Here is a 24,837-nt window from a genome sequence, read left to right as displayed (position 1 = left end):
GCAAAATGGCGGTCGCAAAACCTCATCATCATGCGGATTCGTCGTTTTGAGGGGTAATCGTCTTGCGAGGTACCACTGTATTTTATACAGAACATGTCAGGCACTTGGACACTGTGTGTTATAAAAGACTGTACTTTCTTCTCTTGGACCAGAATATTATAAGTCTGGCCATCCTTTATAGCTCAGTTGGATGACTCTGTGCTGATGGACACACAAGAACAATTGCTTTGATACCATCACTGTCATTAAATAGGTCTTCTGATGGATTCCAGACTATGTTTTGCTGAGCTAACTCCACATTGCCTGCAGTGTTTCTCGTATCCCTGGCCCATCTGTTTTGTAGTCACTAAATCCTTTGAAAAACAATGAGCCCATGTATTTCTGCTCAGTGGGTAATTATTTCAACCACCCAGTCCATTTCTCCATTCCAGACCTCAGTAAGGCTTTTGAAATAAATACTTGCTGATGCAGAAGTTTTCAAGATCAGTCAGACCCATTCTGATCCACCAGTCTCCTGGGATGGGCCATCTTAATCTGTCCTCTACACCTGCAGTGAGTCTGAGCTCCAGTACAGGCTTGTCTATATCAAGTCTTTGAAAAACAAGTCCAGGATTTATCCTCCAGAATGACTGAATCCAACATTCTGAATTCTTGTAAAGGTCTATGGCCAGAAACAATAAAGTTTATATGTATGGATGTATAACTGAATCCAGATAGTAATCAGAACAGACCCATAGATATCATAAAGGCTTTTAAGTCTCAACAGGTGATTTTAGTGGCTTAAAACATTACATACATGAAGCCTTGGATGACAGTGATATATAAAACAAAAGAAGAAATAGTTCATTATTGTTTGCTGGCTACTAATCTTAGCAAAGACAAAATCTAAAGGCTCAAAATCTTGTCCTGTGATTCAAGTGTTTATTTTAATGGAACCACATTATCATGGAGACTGTTGGCCTTGTAGATCAGCAGTCCCCAACCTTTTTGAAACCGCGGTCCGGCTCAGCCTCTGAGGAAAGTGGGGCACCTGTGCTCTCTCAGGTGCACGGGCAAAGTGGTGGGGGAGCGCCTGCGTGCCAGTGCCAGCATGAGTGCTCCCCCACCCCTTCGCTCAGGCGCATGCATGAAGGGGTGGGGGAGTGCTCATGCAGGTGCTGGCATGCACGTGTGTGCACAAAGCAGGTGTGGGGAGGGGAGTACGTGTGGGAGGTCTGTCTCTGCGGCCTGGTCCAGCTCAGGCCACAGACTGGCACTGGGCTTGAAACTGGGGGTTGATGACCACTGTTGTAGATGATTGTTGGGATTTACCCAAATATGGCTTAGCAGGAGGCATGAAACAAACAACAATTTAAAGTGTTTGTATTTTAGGTATTTGGACTTTTTAGATTAGATTAGGCATCCTATAGTATCATGCTCTGCATGGAGGACTTGAAACAGCGTCTAGTGTGGCTGAGAAGGCCAATTTGAGAGTGATAATCCCTTCCACACTGAAGACAAATACAATCTGTACTCTGTCTAGCTCCCTGATGTTGCTGTTTTAGTGACTGCCTCTTTGCCTCGGCCTGCTGGACAAGGGTCTCTTCAAATTGGGAGAGGCCATGATGTACCGCCTGCCTCCAGGCTGAACACTCAGATGTCAAGGTTTCCCATCTGTTGAGATCCATTTCCAAAGGCTTCAGATCCCGCTCGCAGATATCATTGTATTGCAGCTGTGGGCTCCCTCGGGGGCGATTTCCCTGCACTGATTCATACAGGAGATGTTTTGGAATCCAACCATCAGCCATTCTCACAACATGCCCAAGCCAACGTAGACGTCACTGTTTCAGTAATGTATACATGCTAAAAATTCCAGCTCGATCTAGGACTACTCTATTTGGAACATTGTCCTGCCAAGTGATACCAAAAATGCGTTGGAGACAACACATATGGAAGGTGTTCAGCTTCCTCTCCTGCCGTGCACAGAGGGTCCAGGACTCACTGCAGTACAGGAGTGTGCTCAGGACACATGCTTTATAGACCTGGATCTTAGTATATGCCGTCAGCTTCTTATTCAGCCATACTCTCTTTGTGATTCTTAAAAACATGGTACTGTAGCTGCTTTGCCAATGCGTTTATCCAGCTTGACATCTAGGGAGAAAGTGTCAGAGATTGTTGAGCTAAGGTACACAAAGTCATGAACAACCTCCAATTCTTGTGTGGAAATGGTAATAGAGGGAGGTGAGTCCACGCCCTGGCCCATGACTTGTGTTTCCTTCAGGCTGATTGTTAGTCCTAAGTCTTGGCAGGCCTTGCTGAAACGATTCATGAGTTGTTGGAGGTCTTCAGCAGAGTGGGCAACAATGGCTGCATCATCTGCAAAGAGGAAGTCCTTCATGCATTTCAGTTGGACTTTGGTCTTCGCTCTCAATCTAGAGAGGTTAAAGAGCTTTCCGTCTGATCTAGTCCAGAGATAGACACCTTCGGCTGCAGTTCCAAAGGCATGCTTCAGCATGACGGCAAAAAAGATCCCAAAAAGGGTTGGTGCGAGGACACAGCCCTGTTTCACTCCGCTTCGAATGTCAAAGGGGTCTGATGTTGAGCCGTCAAAAACTACAGTGCCTTTCATTCCCTCATGGAAGGATCTGATGATGTTGAGGAGACGAGGTGGACATCCGATCTTGGGAAGTATTTTAAAAAGGCCATCCCTGCTAACCAAGTCAAATGCTTTTGTAAGTTCTATGAAGACCACTAAGAGTGGCTGTTGTTCCCTGCATTTCTCCTGCAACTGTCGGAGGGAGAATACCATGTCAGTGGTGGATCTATTAGCTCGAAATCCACACTGTGATTCTGGATACACTCTGTCTGCAAGCACCTGGAGCCTTTTTAGCACAACACAGGCAAGTAGCTTCCCTACAACGTTGAGAAGAGAGATGCCACGGTAATTATTGCAGTCACCTCTGTTTCCTTTGTTCTTGTACAGTGTGACAATGTTTGCATCCTTCATGTCCTGTGGTACTCCACCTTCGCTCCAGCAAAGACGAAAGACTTCATACAGCTCAGTGGTGATGATCTCTTTACAGCACTTCAGCACTTCAACAGTGATGTTATCCTTTCCGGGTGTCTTGCTGAAGGCGAGGGAATCCAAGGCTGCTTTTATTTCTGCTAAAGTTGGTTCACTGTCCAACTCTTCTGAGATAGGCAGGCACTCAATGTTATTTAATGCATCTTCGGTTACTACATTCTGTCTGGAATATAGCTCAGAGCAGTGCTGCACCCAGCGGTCCATCTGCTTAGCTTAGTCCTGGATGATCACGCCTGTAGCAGACTTCAAGGGAGCAGATTTCTTCTGTATTGGACCTAAAGCCTGTTTGATACCGTCATACATTCCCTTGATGTTACCTGTGTCCAGTGCTATCTGTATCTGAGAGCAGAGCTGAAGCCCATAATCTTTGGAAGATCTCCTGGCAGCCCGTTGGACTTGGCTATGAGCAGCTCGAAAAGCTTGCAAGTTGTACTCACTAGGACAAATTTTGTATGCTGCTAGAGCTCTCCTCTTATCCTCAATGGCTGGCATCAACTCCTCCGAATGGACTTCGAACCAGTTTGGTTCAAAGCCCATTCGGAGTTTGAACGAAACTGGTTTGAATTTTTACTTACATGATTATAATTCAACGCCTTGATTTATTTCTGGCCAGTTCACATGCATGTGATTTTCAGCATCTGGCATACTTGGCGGAAGTGGTGGATATTTATTTATCTATTTATTTATTCCATTTATACCCCGCCTATCTGGTCATATTGACCACTCTAGGCAGCTTACAACACAAACACAAAATACAAAACCACTATATAATTAAAAAGGAATTTGTACACAATTAAATGTACTATAAAATGGAAAAGGGAAAACATAATAAAGAAAGCAAGGGAGAGGTCAGGGATTAACTGTGGGGGAAGGCCTGCGTAAACATCCATGTTTTCAGTTGTTTCTTAAAAATACCCAGCGAGGGAGCCGCGCGAATCTCTGGAGGCAGGTTGTTCCAGAGGCGAGGATATGTTATAGCTGAGGAATTAACAGATAGTTTTAATCATACAAAGTTAATAAGTCAGAGCCATCATTTTATTAACTGTTTGGTTGCAAAATGAATTTGGCTGCTCAGAGATTGTAGGCAGTACATAACAAATTCTGCTGGCTTTGAATTTGTTCTTAATTGAACTGGAAAAACGAAACATTTGATGTAATGCTGGGCTACCATTTGTCCCTGCTTGACTTGTTTGTAGTTAGGCAAGAGGCATAACCTCAAAATCTTTCCCAACCACACTTTACAATATGGACTGAAGATAAGCAAGTAGCTTTACTTCCTATTTTATCCCTCTTCACCTTTCATCAGCTGAGAGTTCATGCTTACAAATGGCAGTGAGGGTCTGCTTCTAGCAGAGAACTTCTTTATATTGCCACCCAACCACACCCCCATTTATTGTGTCTCTGTGTTCAGCTTAGAGGAAATAGTAATTGTATAAAGAATACTTATTTCTGTTTTGCTGGAACATGAAAATTAAGGAATTTAAATTCTAAAAGCAACTGGGCTGAGACTAACAAATTCCAAATGGGGCATTTCTCCTATATTTATCAAACTTCAAAGTGAATGGTTGGCTGATGCTATAGAATGCAGGTTTAGGGAAGAGTCTTAAGAAGCAGAGCTAACAGTTTTTAATTCTCTGGAACAATTTTATGTACTGTTTTAAGTATGATATTTCCTGAAATTTCTCAGTGTACTTGGAAATGAATTAATCTAAAAGGAGTTCTGGAGTGAAAAGTCTTTGTGAAAACTTGGATGAACATGTAGTCCATTAAAGATAGTTCTATGGGGTGATTGTTCTCATGGAGGAATCATAGAAGGTTTTTTAAAAGTACTGAATCAGCATGTTAATTGTTTTAATTAAAAGATAATTAGAATCCTATTTCATTTTGTTGTTATGACCTGCCTTAGCAACTCTGTTATTAGGTGATCTATAAATACTGGCAATAAATAATGTATTTTGATTCGTGTAAGCCAAGTATAATTATAATTAATAATTATGTGCTGTCAAGTCAGTTCCAATATATATGGTGACCCTCTAGTGTTTTCTGGATAAAAAGCACTCACTGATGGTTTACCAGTTTCTCCTATTGATGCTCTAAGACCATGCAGCCTGTCCAAGCCTGCACATGTGGAAGGCTATATGACCCTATCAGCCATAGACTGAGGTGCAGTGAGAATTCAGACTCCTAACCCCTGACTCCACAGTTAGGTGCTCCCACCTACTGAGCCGTAATAGCCCAGATGGAAGCTCCTTCTCTCTATTCTGATAGTTCTTCATTCAGACATGTTGGCAGGATCAGTGTAAGTGACAGTATCAGTCAACCATTAGTCTGCTCACTCTGTTTGGAATTTCCTGTTTGTCATATTCTGCATTCACCTTGGAAGACTGCAGCCTAAAAACATTCTGGATATTTCTAGAAGGATGAACTGTTTCCAATTTAACCTTATTAGACAGTGCATTGGGCGTCTCGTTTACTGGTATCAACAAGGAGACAAGATCCCGCTGGATGCCTTCAACCTTATATCTAAAATGAACTGCATTTGTCAACATTTGGATGTAAAAATTGTTTTTGTCCAGAACAGATACTGGACAGAAATTTTCAGCTGTTGGTTAACAGCAGCCTCAATTAACTGGATATTGTGGCTTCTTTTAGTGGTCTTAAGTGTATTATGATGTATCCTGAAAGTTCCATGATAGCCACCAGGTTGCACTTCATGGGAGCTTTCCTCTTTCTGCTGTCTAGCCTTCATAATTTCTTCATTACCCTTAACTTTTCTGTGAACCACGGAAGAAAGAAAACATTTAGGGGAGATTATGATTGCAGCTCTGGTCACTTCTGAATGCTAGGAGCACCTAGAAAACCTCCCTAGGATATTTTGGAAACCAGAGGGATCCATAAATTTTGGGGGGTTGGACAATCATAGCAATATGTCTCTCCTTTGTGGAGGGATACAGCTGTACAAAGTCCATCTCTCAACAGGAGATGATCTGATCCTGACAAGTTCACCATCTTCAGATCATCCTTTTGCTGTCCCAGGATGAATGCCATGTTATGTGAACAGTGACTTGTGTGGCCCCTGTGGAAGTCAGGCCCATGGAATTCATGAAGTCCAGACTATGCCCCCCTTGGGATATTTGATCTATCTTTTCATAGAACCTGCTTGTTAAAATGGTGGTATAAATGACTGTTGTGCTTTACAGAGTTTCATAATCTAATATTTGCATCTAAAGAAGTGGACTGTAATTCATGAAAGCTCACATAATAGTTTATTGGACCATTTCTTGGAATAAGGTCATCATGGAATTCTCTGCTCAAAACTGGAAAACTTCAGGATAATTTAACACTAAGAAGTAGCCAACGAGTACCCAACTGAGCAGCAGCAGTACACTAACTAAATTTCCCTTTGTAACAAAACCTATAACTAACTAAAAGATGTTTCCCTTTCTTCTCAGGTAGCAAATGCCTTTTCTCAGTACCTTAAAAAATCCACATTCAAAAAGTTAATCTTCTGGTTCTGACTTACTCAGGAAACAGGCTTGGAAAATTAATGTAGATTTGTAAAAAAAAATTCTGTAAGAAGAGTAATGAAAGTCAGGAGATAAAAAAGCTGACAGCAGAGGAATCTCTACTCAGTAATGGAAAATGTGCTCTATTAGCGAGGGAAAAAGTATGACCATTCAGATGTTGCTGGCTACAGTTCTCATCACCATTTATTATTGGCTGTGCTGGGTATGAAGAACCAGTGTGATGTAGTTGTAGGAATAGGAATCAGGAGACCTAAGTTCAAATCCTTGTTTGGCCATGGAAGCTCACTGGGATATAGCAATGGTAAAGCACTCTTTGAAAAATTCACATATTTTGAAACTCTTATTCTCCACCCCTATTCTATGTACAAAGCATGTGTTAAAAGAGAGAAAAATGTTCGGATAGTATGTATTGTGAAAAGAGTGCTGCCTGAGACCCTGAAGAACTGCTGCCTGTCTAAGTAAATACTTAAATAGATGCACAGTCTAAACTTTTATAATGCTTACAACACTTTTTCCTATATGACATTCCTACAGGTATGTGATAGTCTTTTCCTAATAAAACAGAATGGTAATGCAAGGCTCTTTTTAAACAGGAAGACTGTATGTCCCTCCAGATGTTATTGGGTTACAATTCCCATTAGCCCCAACTGGTACGACCAATGGTCAGAGATCTTGGGACTGCAGTTCAAAAATACTGTATATCGCAGAAGTGAGTACAGTGGTGCCCCACTTGACAACGATAATCCATTCCAGCAAAATTGCTGTACAGCGAAATCGTTGTCAAGTAAAAAAAAAATTGAAATGCATTGAAAACTGGTCAGTGCGTTCCAATGGGGAAAAACCTGATAGTGCAGCAAAGATCCTCCATAGGGCAGCCATTTTGCGATGCCTGTAAAGTGAAGAATTGGTCCTGAAAACAGCGGGGAGCCATATTGCGACCCGCCGATCAGCTGTTTCTAATCATCCCGAAGCAGGGAACTATTCATCGTCAAGCGAAAAAAACCCCATATAAACATTGTTTTGTGATCGTTAAAGCGATTGCAAAAAACCCATCATAAAGCGATTTCGTCATTAAGCGGGGTAACCGTGTAGCGAGGCACCACTGTACACCACCTCACATTTCATAAATATTTTAGTATATCTTTTCATGTGACATCACTGAAGAAATGAGACTTGGCTACAATGGAAAGCAGTGAGTATACAGCTTGTATAACAGTGTGAATGTGCTGTCCCCTCAAAATAATGCAACACATAGCCATTGATGTCTAAACCGCTGGCAACAAAAGCGGATACACTTGCGCTGGATTATGGAGAAAGCCAGAGAGTTCCAGAAAAACATCTACTTCTGCTTCATTGACTACGCAAAGGCATGGCAGAAAGTGAGGAGGACTTAAAGAACCTCTTAATGAGGGTGAAAGAGGAGAGCGCAAAAAATGGTCTGAAGCTCAACATCAAAAAAACTAAAATCATGGCCACTGGTCCCATCACGTCCTGGCAAATAGAAGGGGAAGATATGGAGGCAATGACAGATTTTACTTTCTTGGGCTCCATGATCACTGCAGATGGTGACAGCAGCCACGAAATTCAAAGATGCCTGCTTCTTGGAAGGAAAGCAATGATAAACCTAGACAGCACTTTAAAAAGCCACCCTCCCCCCCCCGCTTTAATTCAAGCTTTCTCTTTTGCTTGCCTCTTCTTTTTCATAGTTTTGAGTCAGCCTCTCTCACTCACTCTCACTCTCACACATACACATCCATCCATCCACCCTCCCTCCCTCCATTTTCTGCATACATTTAAATAAGCTTGATGAAGCCCTCAGTCTCTCGCACCTTCCTTCCCTCCTTCCCTTGTTAACTTGATCCTTTCCCGCCTCCTACTTGCTTGCAGTCATTTCCGGAGGAATCAGTCATTCAGAAGCCCTGGATTGATTGATTGCCTACAGCTAATCCACAGCTGTAACCAATCAAGGAGGCTTATCTCCGATCTTTGAAAGAACGGAGGATTTAGAAGTGCCCTGCTGCAACCAAGGAAGTAACAGGGAGAGGTGGCTTACAATTTGAGGTTTGACTGCAGGGGGAGGGGGTGGGAGGGAGGGGGTAGCACTCTGCTCATTACCCCCAGGATTTTAACTTTTACCCAATTTGGGATAATTTACCCCTGTTCCCCGACCACTGTTCTAAACAATTGGGAGAGTTGGATTCAAAGCAGAAGCAATGCTTGCTGCTTGTATGCAGCTCCATAATACTTAAAGCATACTTTGGGCAATTTACAATTTAATTATGCAGGCTACTCATCTCCCCCCCCCCAAGCTGCGTATTCAGTTTACCAACCTTGGAAGGGTGGATGAAAGCCAGCTACCTGAGATTGAACCTTGGTCATGAGCAGAGTTTCAGCTGCAGTACTGCAGTTTAACCACTGCACCAGGAGGGGAAAGGCTGATGGTAGGTTTAAGGTTTCTCTTGAAGAAAACATAATAATGTTCTAAGTGTAGTCATGTGTATGAACATACATGGATCCCCCCCCAAAAAAACATAAATGTAGCATTTACCTTGATTTTTTAAAAGATCTGTTGTGCCTAAGCTACCTGTAGATTGATCAGGACCTTATAGCCATGAGGAGGGAGAAGCCTGGGAAAATAAGCCTGAATGTCTGTCTTCATATGAAATACCTTGTGTATAACATTAATTCTGAATTATAAGGTTCTTCATGCTCCTTCTTAATCCTGTAGCATCTTCTGTTTCCGTTATAGTTACAATAAGCCTAAATATTTAGTTAGGTATCTAAGTAGAGATGGCCACAATTTGGAAAAATGACAAATTGGGGTGGCTCATGGTTCTTAGCTACTCATAACCCTAGAAAAATGAACCAGTTTGTGGTTCATTTCCCCCCGGTTTGTGTCATGGGGAGGGGAATCTAACACATTTTAGGGGATTAGAAGAATTTGTAGAGAGCTCCAATATCCGTAGTTTGGGTTGTTTTTGTAGTTTGTCAGATTGCAAATTGCAAGGATTGTGTGAATATCCAAGAAAGTTGTTCAGAGAAATACAACAGGTTGTGGTAACCAGGAAAGAAACAGTAATCTGGTTGACCAGATCAGATGGGCGGGATATAAATCAATCAATCAATCAGTTAATCAAATAAATAAATAAATAAATAAATAAATAAATTCCCTGTTTATACACCCAGCTCAATATTATTTTCTTCCACTACCCTACCTCTAAATTATTAGCCCCATAAATGAAGAATGACTTTAGACCGACACAGTGATGCACCTATACTTGAAAGCAATGAGAAATGAAAAAAGTACAGATCGATTGACACAGAAGGAATACTGAAGAAAGGTCTCCCTCCTTCATTTTTCTGCCTGGAAAGAGGATAGCGATGGGAAATTTATGTAGCAGTGAAAGCAAGAAAAATGAATCTCAATAGGAACTCTTGCTCTTGCTTTTGAAATTTTAGAGATACTGGTGTATTCCAAAAGCTGCTACTCATTGTCAAGTTTCCAATAGATATTAAATGTACCCAAATCTGGCAGCTGGTTTCATCTGGACAAAGATGAAGTTAAATGTTAAAGCATTTGCCCTTGGCATCTTGCTTGTGTTGAATCATAGATTAATCGGAACACTAGTAGAATGAGCCCATTAGGTAGCTTTCAGAAACCTTAGTATATATTCATATAGCGAGTGCATGTCCAGACTCACAGGCATGCTAATTATCTCCTACTGTAAAGGTGGAGTTAGGCTTAGCATAGCATACCCCCCAAAAAAACTTCATAAGCAGGAGATGTAATTTTGATAACTGAATTCAAGTTTCCAATATAATACACGTTAATTTCGTCCATAGGAATGACATTTTGAATGAAGCGGACTTTAGATTGAAGTTATCCTTATTAGGTTCAATAGGAGATCAATAAAAAGTTGCAAAGCTCACTTTAAATCCAAAATGGATGATTTCTTTGTCTGGCAGAAGCAACTGATACAGCACCACTTAGTAGCTCCTAAGATGTGTTCCTAAATATCTGTGGAACTGTGTTGCTTTCTTTCATATTTGCATATGTAATGAAAGTTTTTACAAAAATGAAAAAAAGGCACTGCTCTTTCTTGGTGGGTTTAAAAAAAACACCTTACTGCTGACCTGCCAACTACCAAGTCTCCTTAAATACTCTGGAAGGAGTTTAGAAAGGTAATACTGTACTAAGTATCTCTTTTGGAATACAAGAGATGCCTTTAACTGAGCAGCAGAAAGAAAGAAAGAAAATTAATGAAGATTGGTTCCTAAGGAAACAAACCACACAAGAGAACATCCACTGGCAAAAATATTTTATTCGTTATACTTACTTATCATCCTTTTCTTTCTGTGCCCCAAGTCACACATTGGTGTGTACTGGAAGATCCTAGAACTAGAAACCAGAAAGATCAAACTAATCTAAGCAACAGGTATGCCATTTGAAGGGGAATAGAATGGTCAAAGTGAAAAAGCTGCATATGTCTCTAGAAGGTTAAGCCAGGATCCAATGAAGTCAAATGCTCATATAATGCATCGTTTTCATCATTTGTGCAAAAAGATACACAGGACCTTATTGCACGTGTAAATTACTTCCATCTTATGTAATGATAGCACTTGCACAAGCAGAGGATCCTCTATTACTACACTGGTAAGGTGTTAACGTTCCTCTAATATTCAATAGGATCTAGCCATCAGACTACTACTGTAATGGGATACAATCTCAAAAATGATAGAATGATGTCAATACGAATCCAAGGCAGACCATTCAACATCACAATAATCCAAGTTTATGCACCAACCAGCATTGCTGAGGAGACTGAAATTGAACAATTCTATGAAGATTTACAACACCTTCTAGAACTGACACCAAAGAAAGATGTTCTTCTCATTCTAGGGGACTGGAATGCTAAAGTAGGGAGCCAAGAGATAAAAGGAACAACAGGGAAGTTTGGCCTTGGAGTTCAGAACGAAGCAGGACAAAGGCTAATAGAGTTTTGTCAAGAGAATAAGCTGGTCATCACAAACACTCTTTTCCAACAACACAAGAGGCGACTCTATACATGGAAATCACCAGATGGGCAATATCGAAATCAGATTGATTATATTCTCTGCAGCCAAAGATGGAGAAGCTCTATACAGTCAGCAAAAACAAGACCTGGAGCTGACTGCGGTTCTGATCATCAGCTTCTCATAGCAAAATTCAAGCTTAGACTGAAGAGATTAGGAAAAACCACTGGGCCACTCAGGTATAATCTAAACCAAATCCCTTATGAATACACAGTGGAAGTAAAGAACAGATTTAAGGAACTAGATTTGGTGGACAGAGTGCCTGAAGAACTTTGGATAGAGGCTCGTAACATTGTCCAGGAGGCAGCAACGAAAACCATCCCAAAGAAAAGGAAATGCAAGAAAGCAAAGTGGCTGTCCAACGAGGCCTTAGAAATAGCAGAGAGGAGAAGGGAAGCAAAATGCAAGGGAGATAGGGAAAGTTACAGAAACTTGAATTCAGACTTCCAAAGAATAGCAAGGAGAGACAAGAGGGCCTTCTTAAATGAACAATGCAAAGAAATAGAGGAAGATAACAGAAAAGGAAAGACCAGAGATCTGTTCAGGAAAATTGGAGATATTAGAGGAACATTTTGCGCAAAGATGAACATGATAAAAGACAAAAATGGGAGGGACCTAACAGAAGCAGAAGACGTCAAGAAGAGGTGGCAAGAATACACAGAGGAATTATATCAGAAAGATTTGGATATCCCGGACAATCCAGACAATGTAGTTGCTGACCTTGAGCCAGACATCCTGGAGAGCGAAGTCAAGTGGGCCTTAGAAAGCCTGGCTAACAACAAGGCCAGTGGAGGTGATGGCATTCCAGTGAACTATTCAAAATCTTGAAAGATGATGCTGTTAAGGTGCTACATTCAATATGCCAGCAAGTTTGGAAAACTCAACAGTGGCCAGAGGATTGGAAAAGATCAGTCTACATCCCAATCCCAAAGAAAGGCAGTGCCAAAGAATGCTCCAACTACCGTACAATTGCACTCATTTCACACGCTAGCAAGGTTATGCTCAAAATCCTACAAGGTAGGCTTCAGCAGTATGTGGACCGAGAACTCCCAGAAGTACAAGCTGGATTCCGAAGAGGCAGAGGAACTCGAGACCAAATTGCTAACTTGCGCTGGATTATGGAGAAAGCCAGAGAGTTCCAGAAAAATATCTACTTCTGCTTCATTGACTATGCGAAAGCCTTTGACTGTGTGGACCACAGCAAACTATGGCAAGTTCTTAAAGAAATGGGAGTGCCTGACCACTTTATCTGTCTCCTGAGAAACCTATATGTGGGACAGGAAGCAACAGTTAGAACTGGTCATGGAACAACTGAGTGGTTCAAAATTGGGAAAGGAGTACGGCAAGGCTGTATATTGTCCCCCAGCTTATTTAACTTATATGCAGAATACATCATGCGGAAGGCTGGACTGGAGGAATCCCAAGCTGGAATTAAGATTGCAGGAAGAAATATCAACAACCTCCGATATGCAGATGACACCACTCTGATGGCAGAAAGTGAGGAGGAATTAAAGAACCTTGTAATGAGAGTGAAAGAGGAAAGTGCAAAAAACGGTCTGAAACTCAACATCAAAAAAACTAAGATCATGGCCACTGGTCCCATCACCTCCTGGGAAATAGAAGGGGAAGATATGGAGGCAGTGTCAAATTTTATCTTCCTGGGCTCCATGATCACTGCAGATGGAGACAGCAGCCCTGAAATTAAAAGACGCCTTCTTCTTGGGAGGAAAGCGATGACAAATCTTGACAGCATCTTGAAAAGCAGAGACATCACCTTGCCGACAAAAGTCCGAATAGTCAAAGCTATGGTTTTTCCTGTCGTGATGTATGGAAGTGAGAGCTGGACCATAAAGAAAGCAGACCGCCGAAGAATTGATGCCTTTGAATTGTGGTGCTGGAGGAGGCTCTTGAGAATCCCCTGGACTGCAAGGAGAACAAACCTATCAGTTCTAAAGGAAATCAACCCTGAATGCTCACTTGAAGGACAGATCCTGAAGCTGAGGCTCCAGTACTTTGGGCATCTCATGAGAAGAAAAGAGTCCTTGGAAAAAACCTTGATGTTAGGAAGGTGTGATGGCAAGAGGAGAAGGGGACGACCGAGGATGAGATGGCTGGACAGTGTCTGCGAAGCAACCAACATGAACCTGACACAACTCCGGGAGGCAGTAGAAGACAGGAGGGCCTGGCGTGCTCTGGTCCATGGGGTCACGAAGAGTCGGACACGACTAAACGACTAAACACAACATCAGACTACAGGAGATGGATGAGGATTTGGCAATTCGGATAGGAATGGGAATTGAACCAACTTGGATTTTCCTCAAACTGCTTCTCATCAGTGGCAAACTTCCCTGAGAGCCAGTAATGTTAGTAAAGGCTATTTTAAAAAATGTACTCATCAGTGAAAGAAAGAAAGTAAAAGAATTTTTTTTCTGAATTTTTGCTTCTTAACAGTTTATGAGGTACAACTTTTAGCTTCTTGCTTACATGTTTAGATATGAAAAACAATACCACAGTATTAAAATTATGGCCAGTGTTACAGAGACATAAGCAGAGGACATGCTTGCAGCACTTCTTTATTCTCTCCCAGCTGGTTGAACTCAGTAGAATAAAACACAAAATCAAATCTCAATTCTATGCTGCTAACATAGTGATATGTATACATCTGGCCAGAGGCTTCTGGCGGGAATATATAAAAAGAGAAAAGAGTTGGAAAGTTTCTAACCTGTGTCAAGTTGAGAAGGTACTGAATAGCCTATCTGATAATTTTGTACATTTGTGACATCACATGTGTATGTGCTTGTATGTGAGTTGTATATCTCTTAACAAATATGATTCCTTTCTTAGGAGGAATTCTCCCAAACATACTATACTAGGAGTGGACAAAGTGTGGCTGCAAACCATACACATCCTATAGCAACTAAAAAAAATGTCCAGGCTCCCTATCCTAAAAACAAACAAACAAACAAACATGAACAGAAAAACTGCCCCCATAGGTGCAGTCTGGCTTTGTTTAAGAGTTTTAACACTACGGTAATCACTAGTAAGTTAGTTAAGGTTAAATACCCACTAGTATTCTTTCAGCATTTTTTATTAGTTGGGGTGAGAAGGTGCCTTATCCTGGATTACAATTTAACTCTTCTTCTCAGCACTTCTCAGCAAATGATACAGATTTCTGATCAACTCTCATCTAAAGTAAGAATGGAGAAATATTTGCACTACTTTTTTTGTTTTATGCATCTCTAATAAGGACATTTTTCTGTGTGTACAGCTAGCCTGAGTGGGGAAGTGAATTGCTGCTTGTCATTAGTGACAGCACAGTTGATAACAGATACTCATGGCTTTTATGTAGCACCTCTCTAAATCCCATAAATGGTTGCACTTGCTAGGAAGAAAAAATATTTTCATGGTGATACAAAATAGTGACTTCTTTTCAACAGAAGTCTTCTGTTGAATGAAGATTATTTGAATTCCTTGTGATAGCTGTACAGTTACTGCACAATGACAAAAAAATTCTTTGAGAACATCTTGAGTAGTTACTAACATACATTATTGTGGTTAATAAATACTGAATAAATGTACCTGGCTGATGAAGATAAGTCGCAAAAGCAGCTTTTAAAATACCCTTATTACATTTATCTAATGATTGTAATACTCCTTAATTGACCCTTAATGCTGCATGACATATGCCTATTTGTGTGGAACACCAATAGTTATTGAAGGAGGAGGAGATATAGATGAATAAACAACCGTGTGTGGACATTGTTTTACATATCTTGGCATGCTTCTGCCAGCTGCTGCTGTTGCGGTATGGATCTAGAACATAGAAATTGCAGCCTTTCTCAATTTGGGACTACCATGTTGATTTTAAGCTTACACAGCTACCAGTCCCATCCAACATGGCATGATTGAGAAGGACTTGAGGTGGGTGCAGACAGAGTGGAGTCGTCGAGGCAGCTTTTATCAATGGCTGTTTAATATAAAGATTGCAGGAGCTGGTGGCAAGCCCAGAAAGTACTTTTCTCAATCACTGTTCCTTAGCAGGAGGCAGTTGACCAAGACACACTGTTTATTCATGAAATATGTTTGCAATTTAATCGCCAGAGTGTTCGTTTTCTTCTGTCACACTTCAAACAATGCTTATTTTTTCAATAAATGCTGCTTTGCTCTCATAAACGCATTCCTGTTATCATAACCCCATTAAAATTGAAGTGCATACCATAATCTCCATGGTAACAAATGGTATCAGTGTGCACAGAATTCTTTGCTACCTAGTCAAGAAAAGAATAGAATAGAATAAATACACTGAGATGGTGTAAGTATTGAATATAACATCAGAGGCTAAACAGCCTTGATTGACCCTGAAACTTTCTGGATGTCTCTTAACTGAGCAAAATAAAAGGCCAGAGAACAGATTAATTGTCTATCACACAGGAAAAAAAATTGGGAAACAGTAATTTGATATTCTAGTGTTACCTTTATAGGCATTCAACTTAACTGGTACATCATTGTTAACTTTTATATTGTTGTAGCTACTACACATTTGATTGCTTTATACAGATAGACAGCAGAACTGTTTCCACTTTAAGAATCAGAGGAAAGAAGGGAAGCAGAAACTGGAAGGTTTCAGAAGATAAAATGGAAGCAGAGTTAGAAAGCAGATGTCTGAACAATTGTACTGCAATAAGTTGTTATCTTGACCTTGCCAGCTTTTTCATTTTGGCAGCAGTCACACAAGGAAAATGGCCTTTAGAACTTGATCATTTTCATAGCGATAATCTGTATATTTCTCCCTGGGACTAGTTAATACTTCAGCCTTTTTTCTGAAAGAGACTGTTAGACAGTTCGTTTCTGTTCAAGTTGATCAATGATTATAGTTCCCTACTTCTCTGTTGATTGTCTGTTAATTAATGAAGCATTATGTAAAAGACTGGTTTGTCTGCCAAACTGATTATTACCTGTTTGACTCACTAGTGTCTCTGTGTGTTTTTTCCTTGTAGAGAGTATTCAATGTTCTGTACCCAATGCCTGCTGATCAAAGGAGACACGTCAGCATAAATTCTGCTCGTTGGCTTCCTGAACCAGGTTTGGGATTGGCATATGGCACGAATAAGGGGGACCTAGTGATTTGCCGACCAGAGTAAGTGGCATGTGTTAGAGCTACCTTAACCTTTATTTGGTAGAAGAAATGTTCGTGTAACATTTGGTCCTCATTTATAATGAAGTCTCAGGGACTCTTCCTTTTCTGAAGAATACTGTGGCTTGTGCTTCCTCTTTAAACAGTATTATTTATTTATTTATTTATTTATTTATTTATTTATTTATTTATTTCTTTATTTCTTTATTTCTTTATTTCTTTATTTATTTATTTATTTATTTATTTATTTATTTATTTATTTATTTATTTATTTATTTATTTATTTATTTATTTAACTATGATTGTTTCTTCACCAGATAACAACTTTGGAAAGGAGAGACCAGTGAACTTAAAGAGTTTTTAACTTTTTCTTAAAATCAGGACTATTTATTAAGCATGTTGGATTTCTCTCTTTTGTATTTGATAGTATTCTGCTGCTATCCTGGTTTACTGGGTTATAGTTTTAACCTATTAACTTTGGTGTGTGCTTAAAACAACAGATCAATGTCGATAATATATACTGTAGCTGATACGTATGTATCTCAGGAATCTGTTGACAATTGCATGTTTAGTCCAGTTTATCTCTAGTTAGATATTAGGGTAGTTGAAGTGCCCTTTTAATGCTGATTCTTGCTTTCTTGAATCATTTGTCATTTATTTTTAAAAGCATCAATCCCATCCTGTCCCTGAGTCAATGGTCCATAGTAGATTCTGATTGCTGTGTTCCATTTTGTTCCTTTTCCATTTTTTTACCAAGATCCTGTCCACAGGGCTATATTTTCTACTCATAGCAAATGTTGTCTGATTTTAGACAAATTTGACACACAATACTAACCTGGTTTTCTGCTCTGTCCATTTTGATCAAATTAAATCTTCAATTGCTGTGTTCCACTTATAAGGGCTGTACCCCCTAAAAGGTATCAGTTATATCTGTTAAACAGTATTTACCCTCCTTCTACCAGGAATTCAAGCTTTATGTTTTAAGCTCTGCACATTAGTATGTAGTTTGAAACCTAGATATTCTACCATAATGTGTTTTCCTGTATTCTGGAATTTGCCTGATAAAAACCCCAGTCTTTTGGGGAGGGGATAGTACTTGAAGCAGAAACATTGAATGTTCTCAATTGTTGCTTCTGCCACTCCAGTATTTGGAACTGAATTTTAAGGGGACAGTGAAAGGTACATACAAGGATGAGTACAGACAAGTAGCAAGGAAATGCAGGGATGGCATTAGGAGGACAACAGCTGAAAATGAGCTGTGGTTAGCTAAGGACACTAAAAGCAGTAAAAAAGCATTCTTCAGGTATGTGAGTAGCAAAAGACAAACAAAAGACATAGTGGCACAGCTCCACAATGGAGATGGAAAAATGATAACAGAGGACAAAGAAAAGGCAGAGGTGCTCAATCCCTATTTTAGTTCAGTTGTTTCCCATAAGACAGACTATGAACTTCCAAACATATTGGAAGTGCAAGTGTGTGTGTGTGTGGGGGGGGACAAGGGAAGATTAAGTAAAATAACTTCACAAAAAATATTCCCCCAAAGGCAACAAGGAAACCAGTGAATATGGTTAGATAAGTATTCCTCATTTAAAACTCTAAATATTTTTTGTAAAAAAATGGATTTTCTGATGTGTAATAAATTAAGCTAAGAAACAATCGTATCATTCAAGCTTAAGGTATAACAGTTTCTTGTAAGAGAGCTTAATCGTTGTATTAACATCTTTTATATGAAATTCAGAATAATCCTGCCATGTTTCCCTGAAAATAAGACAGGGTTTTATACAGTGATGCCTCACAAGACTAAATTAATTCATTCCGCGAGTCGTGTCGTATTGCGAAAATTTCATTTTGCGAAGTGCGGTACTAACGGTTGTGCGATTTAAAACAACCCCCCCTCAAAAAAAAGAGAGAGAAAATTGGTCCTGCGAATCACGCCATAGAAAAATTCATCTTGCGAGTCACCAGAAAAAATTGCAAAACGCTTTCGTCTTGCGAGTTTTTTGTTGCGTGAGGCATTTGTCTTGCGAGGCATCACTGTATTAATTTTTGCTCCAAAAAACACATTAGGGCTTATTTTCAGGGGATGCTTTATTTTTTCATATACAATCTACTTTTATTCAAATACAGTCATGTTGTCTCCTTCTGGTTGCTGCACAATGGTGGAGGGCGGGCTTTCACTTAACTAGGACTTGTTTTTGGGGTAGGGCTTATATTACAAGCATCCTGAAAAATCATACTATGTCTTATTTTCAGGCTAGGTCTTATTTTCAGGGAAACAGGGTAAATTAATTTATGATATGTGATTTGTGCTATATTTTTTAGAATGTTTTTCTATATGAATTCTTGTTCACATACAGTATATATCCTTTCAGTCAGTCATAGCCAGTTTCATGAGGGTAGCTTGTTTTTACCTAGTTTTGAGTGCTGCTGAGTACATAGCCGTAAGTCTTCCAGTGTTTCTCTCTGTCATGTGTCTGGCTGCTGACCCCATTTCTCTGCTAGCTTATTCAGTCATTAGTGGAGATGCCTCCCAGCAACAGAAGCCCATGCGTATTGTTGCTTTTTAAGAGTAATAATTCTTGGTGTAGGATGACTAGTGCTGGAGTGTTGTGGTCCTATCCTTGTGCTGGCTCTGTCAGCTATCTCACCCAGCCACTGAGAGATCATATCAAATAGACTGCAGTTTGTGAAAGCTCATGCTGGCCTGATGTCCCTGATGTTTTGGATTGTACTGTCCATCTGCCCTTGCCAGCATGATTCCTGGTTGGGATTGGGATGAAGTGTAGCACCCACTACGTTGGGGAAGTTTTGCTTGTTTCTTAATAAATAGTTAGTCTTTAAAATGACGCAAGAGTCTCTTACTTTTGTCTCAAGCTGAGTAACACTGCTGTCCTCCTAGAACTTACAGTATTTCCAAAATTACTGTAGCGATAGGAGTTGAGCCTTTATATTACTGCTTACTAGGCTAGTGTTCCCCTTGTGATTTGAGAGAGGTACTTCTAGCTTCCTGTGCAATTAGTAGAAATTGAGACTCCGGTGGCATGCTTATTTTTTCCAGGTTGGGTCAGTCATATATTAATATTGCTAACAGATGAAAGTTATACTTTTGTGTTCCTGCAGTACGTATATGTGCATATTTAGGCCAGATTGAATATCAGTTTATTTAATAGCTTCTAGCTTTTTGTACACTGTGTGTGTGAGAATTATTTTGCATGCTTCTTTATGTCCCCTTGGGAGATGTTGAAGCATTGACTAATACGATGCTATTTGCTTCCAGCTAGATAACTCAGAAATTTTCCATGTAAAAAGTAAATGGGCAATTTAGCAACCGAGTCTGTTTCTCATGTTATATATAAAGCCTTTGGGTCTTTTTTGATTTAAATCATTTCAGTATATTGAAGAACAGACAGGTAAGTAGCTTATGTTTTGAACATTTTTTCCTTAATAATTCAAATACAGGAAAAGTTACTTTTTTGGATTCCACTTACTAAATCCACCAGCCAACATAGAATTTCTGGCTGGTAAGTTCTGAGAGTTATATTCTTAAAAATAAATGAATGAATGAGCTTTATTACGGTCACTGACCAGCAGTATTTTTTTTTAAATGTAACTTTTCCATTCACCAGATTGTACTGGGTGTTTTTCTCAATATGCGTTCAACGTAGTGGTTTAAGTGGTATTAACATATCACTTTTTAAAAAATACAAAGTTTTTGCTCATTCTTATTTTAGATGTCAAAAGATCTAGGTTTTTACCTTTTTATTTTAATACTTTTCTGAAAAGATTCTACAGTCTGTTATTTCTTTATGAAGTTTGGGAGTATATTCATTTGTGGCCTTGGGTTCCTGCTCAGTTTTAAAGAGTAATAAACGCAATTGGTAAATTAAGTAGCTTTATATTCCTTTAACAACTTTTAAAATTCCCATTCTTTTCTGTATATCTTTATCAATTTGGTTTATTTCACTGTTCTATGATAATAATAACCCCTTTAGAACAACACTCCAATGCTTGCTTTCTTCTTTTGCCTAAATACAGTAATAATTTCAGAGTTTAAATCAATCCCTTTATTCTTTATTACATCTTTTTTGTTGTTTCTGAGCTCAATTCAGATGCTGGGTTTTTAACCTTTAAATTTCTGCATAAGAATTGGACAGTCTCCTGCTCTGCAGATATTTTAACTTACAGTTCCTACACTGTTTCGTCATTGGCATGCTGAGTGAGTCTGATGGGAGTTGTAGGTCAAAACATCTGAAGAGCCAAATCTGCTCCTGCTCTATCCAGTTTGAAACCACGTTGCTTAATGAACCACTTATAAAAGTCTTCAAAGGGAACCTTACATAAAGAGTCAAAGTTTCTAAACTATCTTCAAAGGAAACCTTACATAAAGTGTGCTGGCATTATCTAGTGTGGACAATGTTTTAGGTCTTTTAGGTCTTTCCAGAAAGGAATTCAATTTATAAACCCACCTAAGTTGGAAGTATTCATTCCTGACCATCATTGTCACTCGGAGTATTCAGGAGCTGTGGGGGGCCCAAGCTACAAATCTGAATCTTAAAGCAGGGGTCCCCAACCCCCAGTCCGCGGCCTGGTGCTGGTCCGTGGCCTGGGCCAGACCGGGCCGCCGAGACAGACCTCCCACCCCCTACCTGCATGCATTCACCCCTGCACCGCCCATTTGCACCTGCACATGTGTTCCAGCATGCCCGTGGGAGGGTCGCTCCACCATTTGTGCATGCAAGATCCCTGCAGAGCAGAGGGGGAGGCGGTGGCGGCGGGTAGGGGGAGCTGGGGGCGGCCGTTTATCCTGACTGCGATAAAATGGATGGCCAGAGGTAGCCGAGGCGAGCCAGCCGAGGCTTCACCCTCCCTGCCCCAGACCAGAGCAGCAGAGCCTAGGAAGGAATCCCAAGTGCATCTCAGACTGCCTTGCCCGTCTTTCTTTCTCCTCCTCTTGCCTGGGAGCAATGTGCACACCACACGTGGACACGGCCGCCGGTCCCCACCTCCTCAATTTCCCACCTCTGTTGGAGTCCTTTGCAAAGCAGTTAACATTTTCACTCGGCTTTCCATCCCCCCCCCATATGAAGCTGCAGCCCGAGGGATGCTCTCCTCGCCGAGGGCAATAAAAGTGGGGACGCTGGGGGTGGTGGTCGAGGTCTCAGCAGAAACCACCATATATCTTTATCGGAGCAAGATGGGGAGGACTTGGGAGTGCCTGAGCGTGGCCATTTGACCCTGGTGATAGAGCAAGAATGAGAGCGAGAAAAGGTGGGAAGGAAGGGCATGGAAAAAAAGGAGAGGGGGGACCCCCTTCTTCTCCTTTGCTCCAGGAGAAATGGTTTCTTAACTTCACCCCCCAATAGCCCAGAATAAGAAAACCAGCCTCTGCTGGGCAGCCACCCCTTTGCCCCCTCGTTGTGCCTGTCTCTGCCCCTCTTCGGGCTTTGGTGTGGTGGCGGTTTTTTCTTCTCCTTTTTAATTTGATCTCTCATAAAACCGAGAAGGAGAATGTGAAAGGGGGGAATGCCCGGGAGGAAGCAGGAGCAACCCAAGCGCTTCTCTTCATATAAGTGCTCCTCTTTATCCCCCCATCCCCTATTTTCTCCCCCTTCTCTCTCTCTCTCTGACCCCCCCTCTCTCTGCCCCGTCTCTCTCTCTCTCTCTCTCTCTCTGCGCCCCATGTGTGTCTGTATGTGAATGGATTTCTCTTTTACGGTGGGGGGGGGAGAAGAAAGAAGAGGCTTGTTTTTCTGTAAAATATGTTACTTGTTAAATTCTGAAACTATGGATTCAAATAGGGGGTTTGGATCCTGGAGCTCAGGCTACATATGTGCTTTGTATTTCAGATTATAGGGCAAATTGTCTTTGATAAAAAGCTGTCTTTCCCCACCAAATGAAGGTTGCATCAGATCATACACAAGAACCACACAGCAGGCATACACCAACAATTGTGTTCTCCCCTGTTTTCTCTCTCCTTCAGTCACTATCCTAATTAAACACATGATGCTCTGGATCATTACTAACCTCTTCTTCATCTGTACCTCACTTCCCATCCTGTTCATGTTCACCTGCACTTGGGAAGGGGTTTCTAAGTGCCCTGTTTCGTATATGGGACATCTCTGGGGCTCTTGTCATTGATTGCCCTGTGAAGGCCGCAAAGAGGACCCTTAATCTGGAACCAGGAGAACAGGAACTATTGGCCAGAATCCCATTGGACTGTATGTTTTGTGTAACTTGCCAGAGCTAATTGTGGCTAGTTGAGGAGGTGCCAGGGTGGGTCTCAGGGTTGGTTGTATAATTCAGAGCATGAACAGGGCCATGATCAAGACTCATCTGAGCATCTTGTCAATTAGCTGCAGTTAGCTGTGGCAAGTTATGCAGACCTTGCCCACATACTAGTAGGATTCTGACCATTGGCTGAAATCTTGTGCAGTTACACAAAAGGCATAAGTTTTAGACACAAATTACCCAAAATGAGGAACTTTCTGTAGACATCTGCTGCTTGCAGATAACATCTATGGAGATTTCTTAATGAAGGCAATTTGTGTCTAAATGTTATAGTTTTGCATTGCTGTGCAACATAATTTAAGCCATTGACATATTTTACTTAACATTCCTGAGCTTATGTGGCACAATGTGCTGCTGTGCTGATTTTTAAATTAAGAGCTACAGTGGATATAATAAATTTACACACCCCTGTTAAAATGTCAAGTGTCTGTGATGTAAAAAATGAGACAAAGATAAATCATTTCAGAACTTTTTTCACCTTTAATGAGACCTATGAACTGTACAACCAGTTAAACAACAAACTGAAATCTTTTAGGTGGAGGGAAGTAAAAATAAAAAACTGAAATAATATGGTTGCATATGTGTACAAACCTTAAACTAATACTTTGTTGAAGCAGCTTTTGATTCTATTACAGCACTAAGCCTTTTGGGTTTGAGTCTATCAGTATGGCGCATCTTGATTTGGCAATATTTACCCACTCTTCTTTGCCAAAACGCTCCAAATCTGTCAGATTGCAAGGGCGTCTCCTGTGCACAGCCCTTTTCAGATCACCCCATGGATATTCAGGTCTGGGCTCTGGCTGGGCCATTCCAAAACATTAATCTTCTTCTGGTGAAGCCATTCCTTTGTTGATTTGGATGTACGCTTTGGGTGGTTGTCATGCTGAAAGATGAAGTTCCTCCTCATGTTCAGCTTTCTAGCAGAAGCCTGAAAGCTTTGTGCCAATACTGCCAATACTGGTATTAGGAACTGTTCGTAATTTCCTCTACCTTGATTAAGGTCCAGCTGAAGAAAAACAGCCCCAAAGCATGATGCTGCCACCATCATGCTTCACTTTGGGTATGGTGTTCTTTTGGTGATGTGCAATGTTGTTTTTGCACCAAACATATTTTTTGGAATTAGGGCCGAAAAGTTCAACCTTGGTTTCATCAGACCATAACACTTTTTCCCCACATGCTTTTGGGAGACTTCAGATGTATTTTTGCAAAATTTAGCCAGGCTTGGATGTTTTTCTTCGTAAGAAAAGGCTTCTCTCTTGCCAGTCTACCCCATAGTCCAGACTTATGAAGAATACGGGCGATTGTTGTCACATGTACCACACAGCCAGTACTTGCCAGATATTTCTGCAGCTCCTTTAATGTTGCTATAGGCCTCTTGGCAGCCTCCCTGACCAATTTTCTTCTAGTTTTTTCATCAATTTTGCAGGGATGTCCAGTTCTTGGTAATGTCACTGTTGTGCCATATTTTCTCCACTTGATGATGACACTGTCTTCACTGTATTCCATGGTATATCTAATGCCTTGGAAATTCTTTTGTACCCTTCTCCTGACTGATACCTTTTTAACAATGAGATCCCCCTGATGCTTTCAAAGCTCTCTGTGGACCATGGCTCCTGCTGTAGGATATGACTAAGAAAATGTCAGGAAAGACCTCCTAGCATAGCTGATCTTTATTTGGGATTCCTCAGAGGCACTTTAAATGATGGCATAACATACTACTGCATAACAAGTACTCCCACGCATGGACGGCC

General features: G+C 40.7%; 1 protein-coding gene across 3 annotated transcripts in view; it reads left to right on the top strand.

The window, feature by feature from the left end:
* Positions 1-24,837, top strand: part of AMBRA1 (autophagy and beclin 1 regulator 1) — a 213,486-nt gene that overhangs the window by 163,458 nt on the left and 25,191 nt on the right. For all 3 annotated transcript variants that reach the window (XM_072986012.2, XM_072986011.2, XM_072986013.2), the window contains exon 15: positions 16,662-16,801. In XM_072986012.2, the coding sequence (XP_072842113.1) occupies positions 16,662-16,801 (140 nt within the window). The remainder of the gene's footprint in view (positions 1-16,661; positions 16,802-24,837) is intronic.

Source organism: Pogona vitticeps, chromosome 1, assembly GCF_051106095.1.
Source record: "Pogona vitticeps strain Pit_001003342236 chromosome 1, PviZW2.1, whole genome shotgun sequence".
Lineage (NCBI taxonomy): Eukaryota > Metazoa > Chordata > Lepidosauria > Squamata > Agamidae > Pogona > Pogona vitticeps.
The sequence above is the reverse complement of the archived record's forward strand: the minus strand, read 5'-3'. Positions and strand labels throughout refer to the sequence as shown.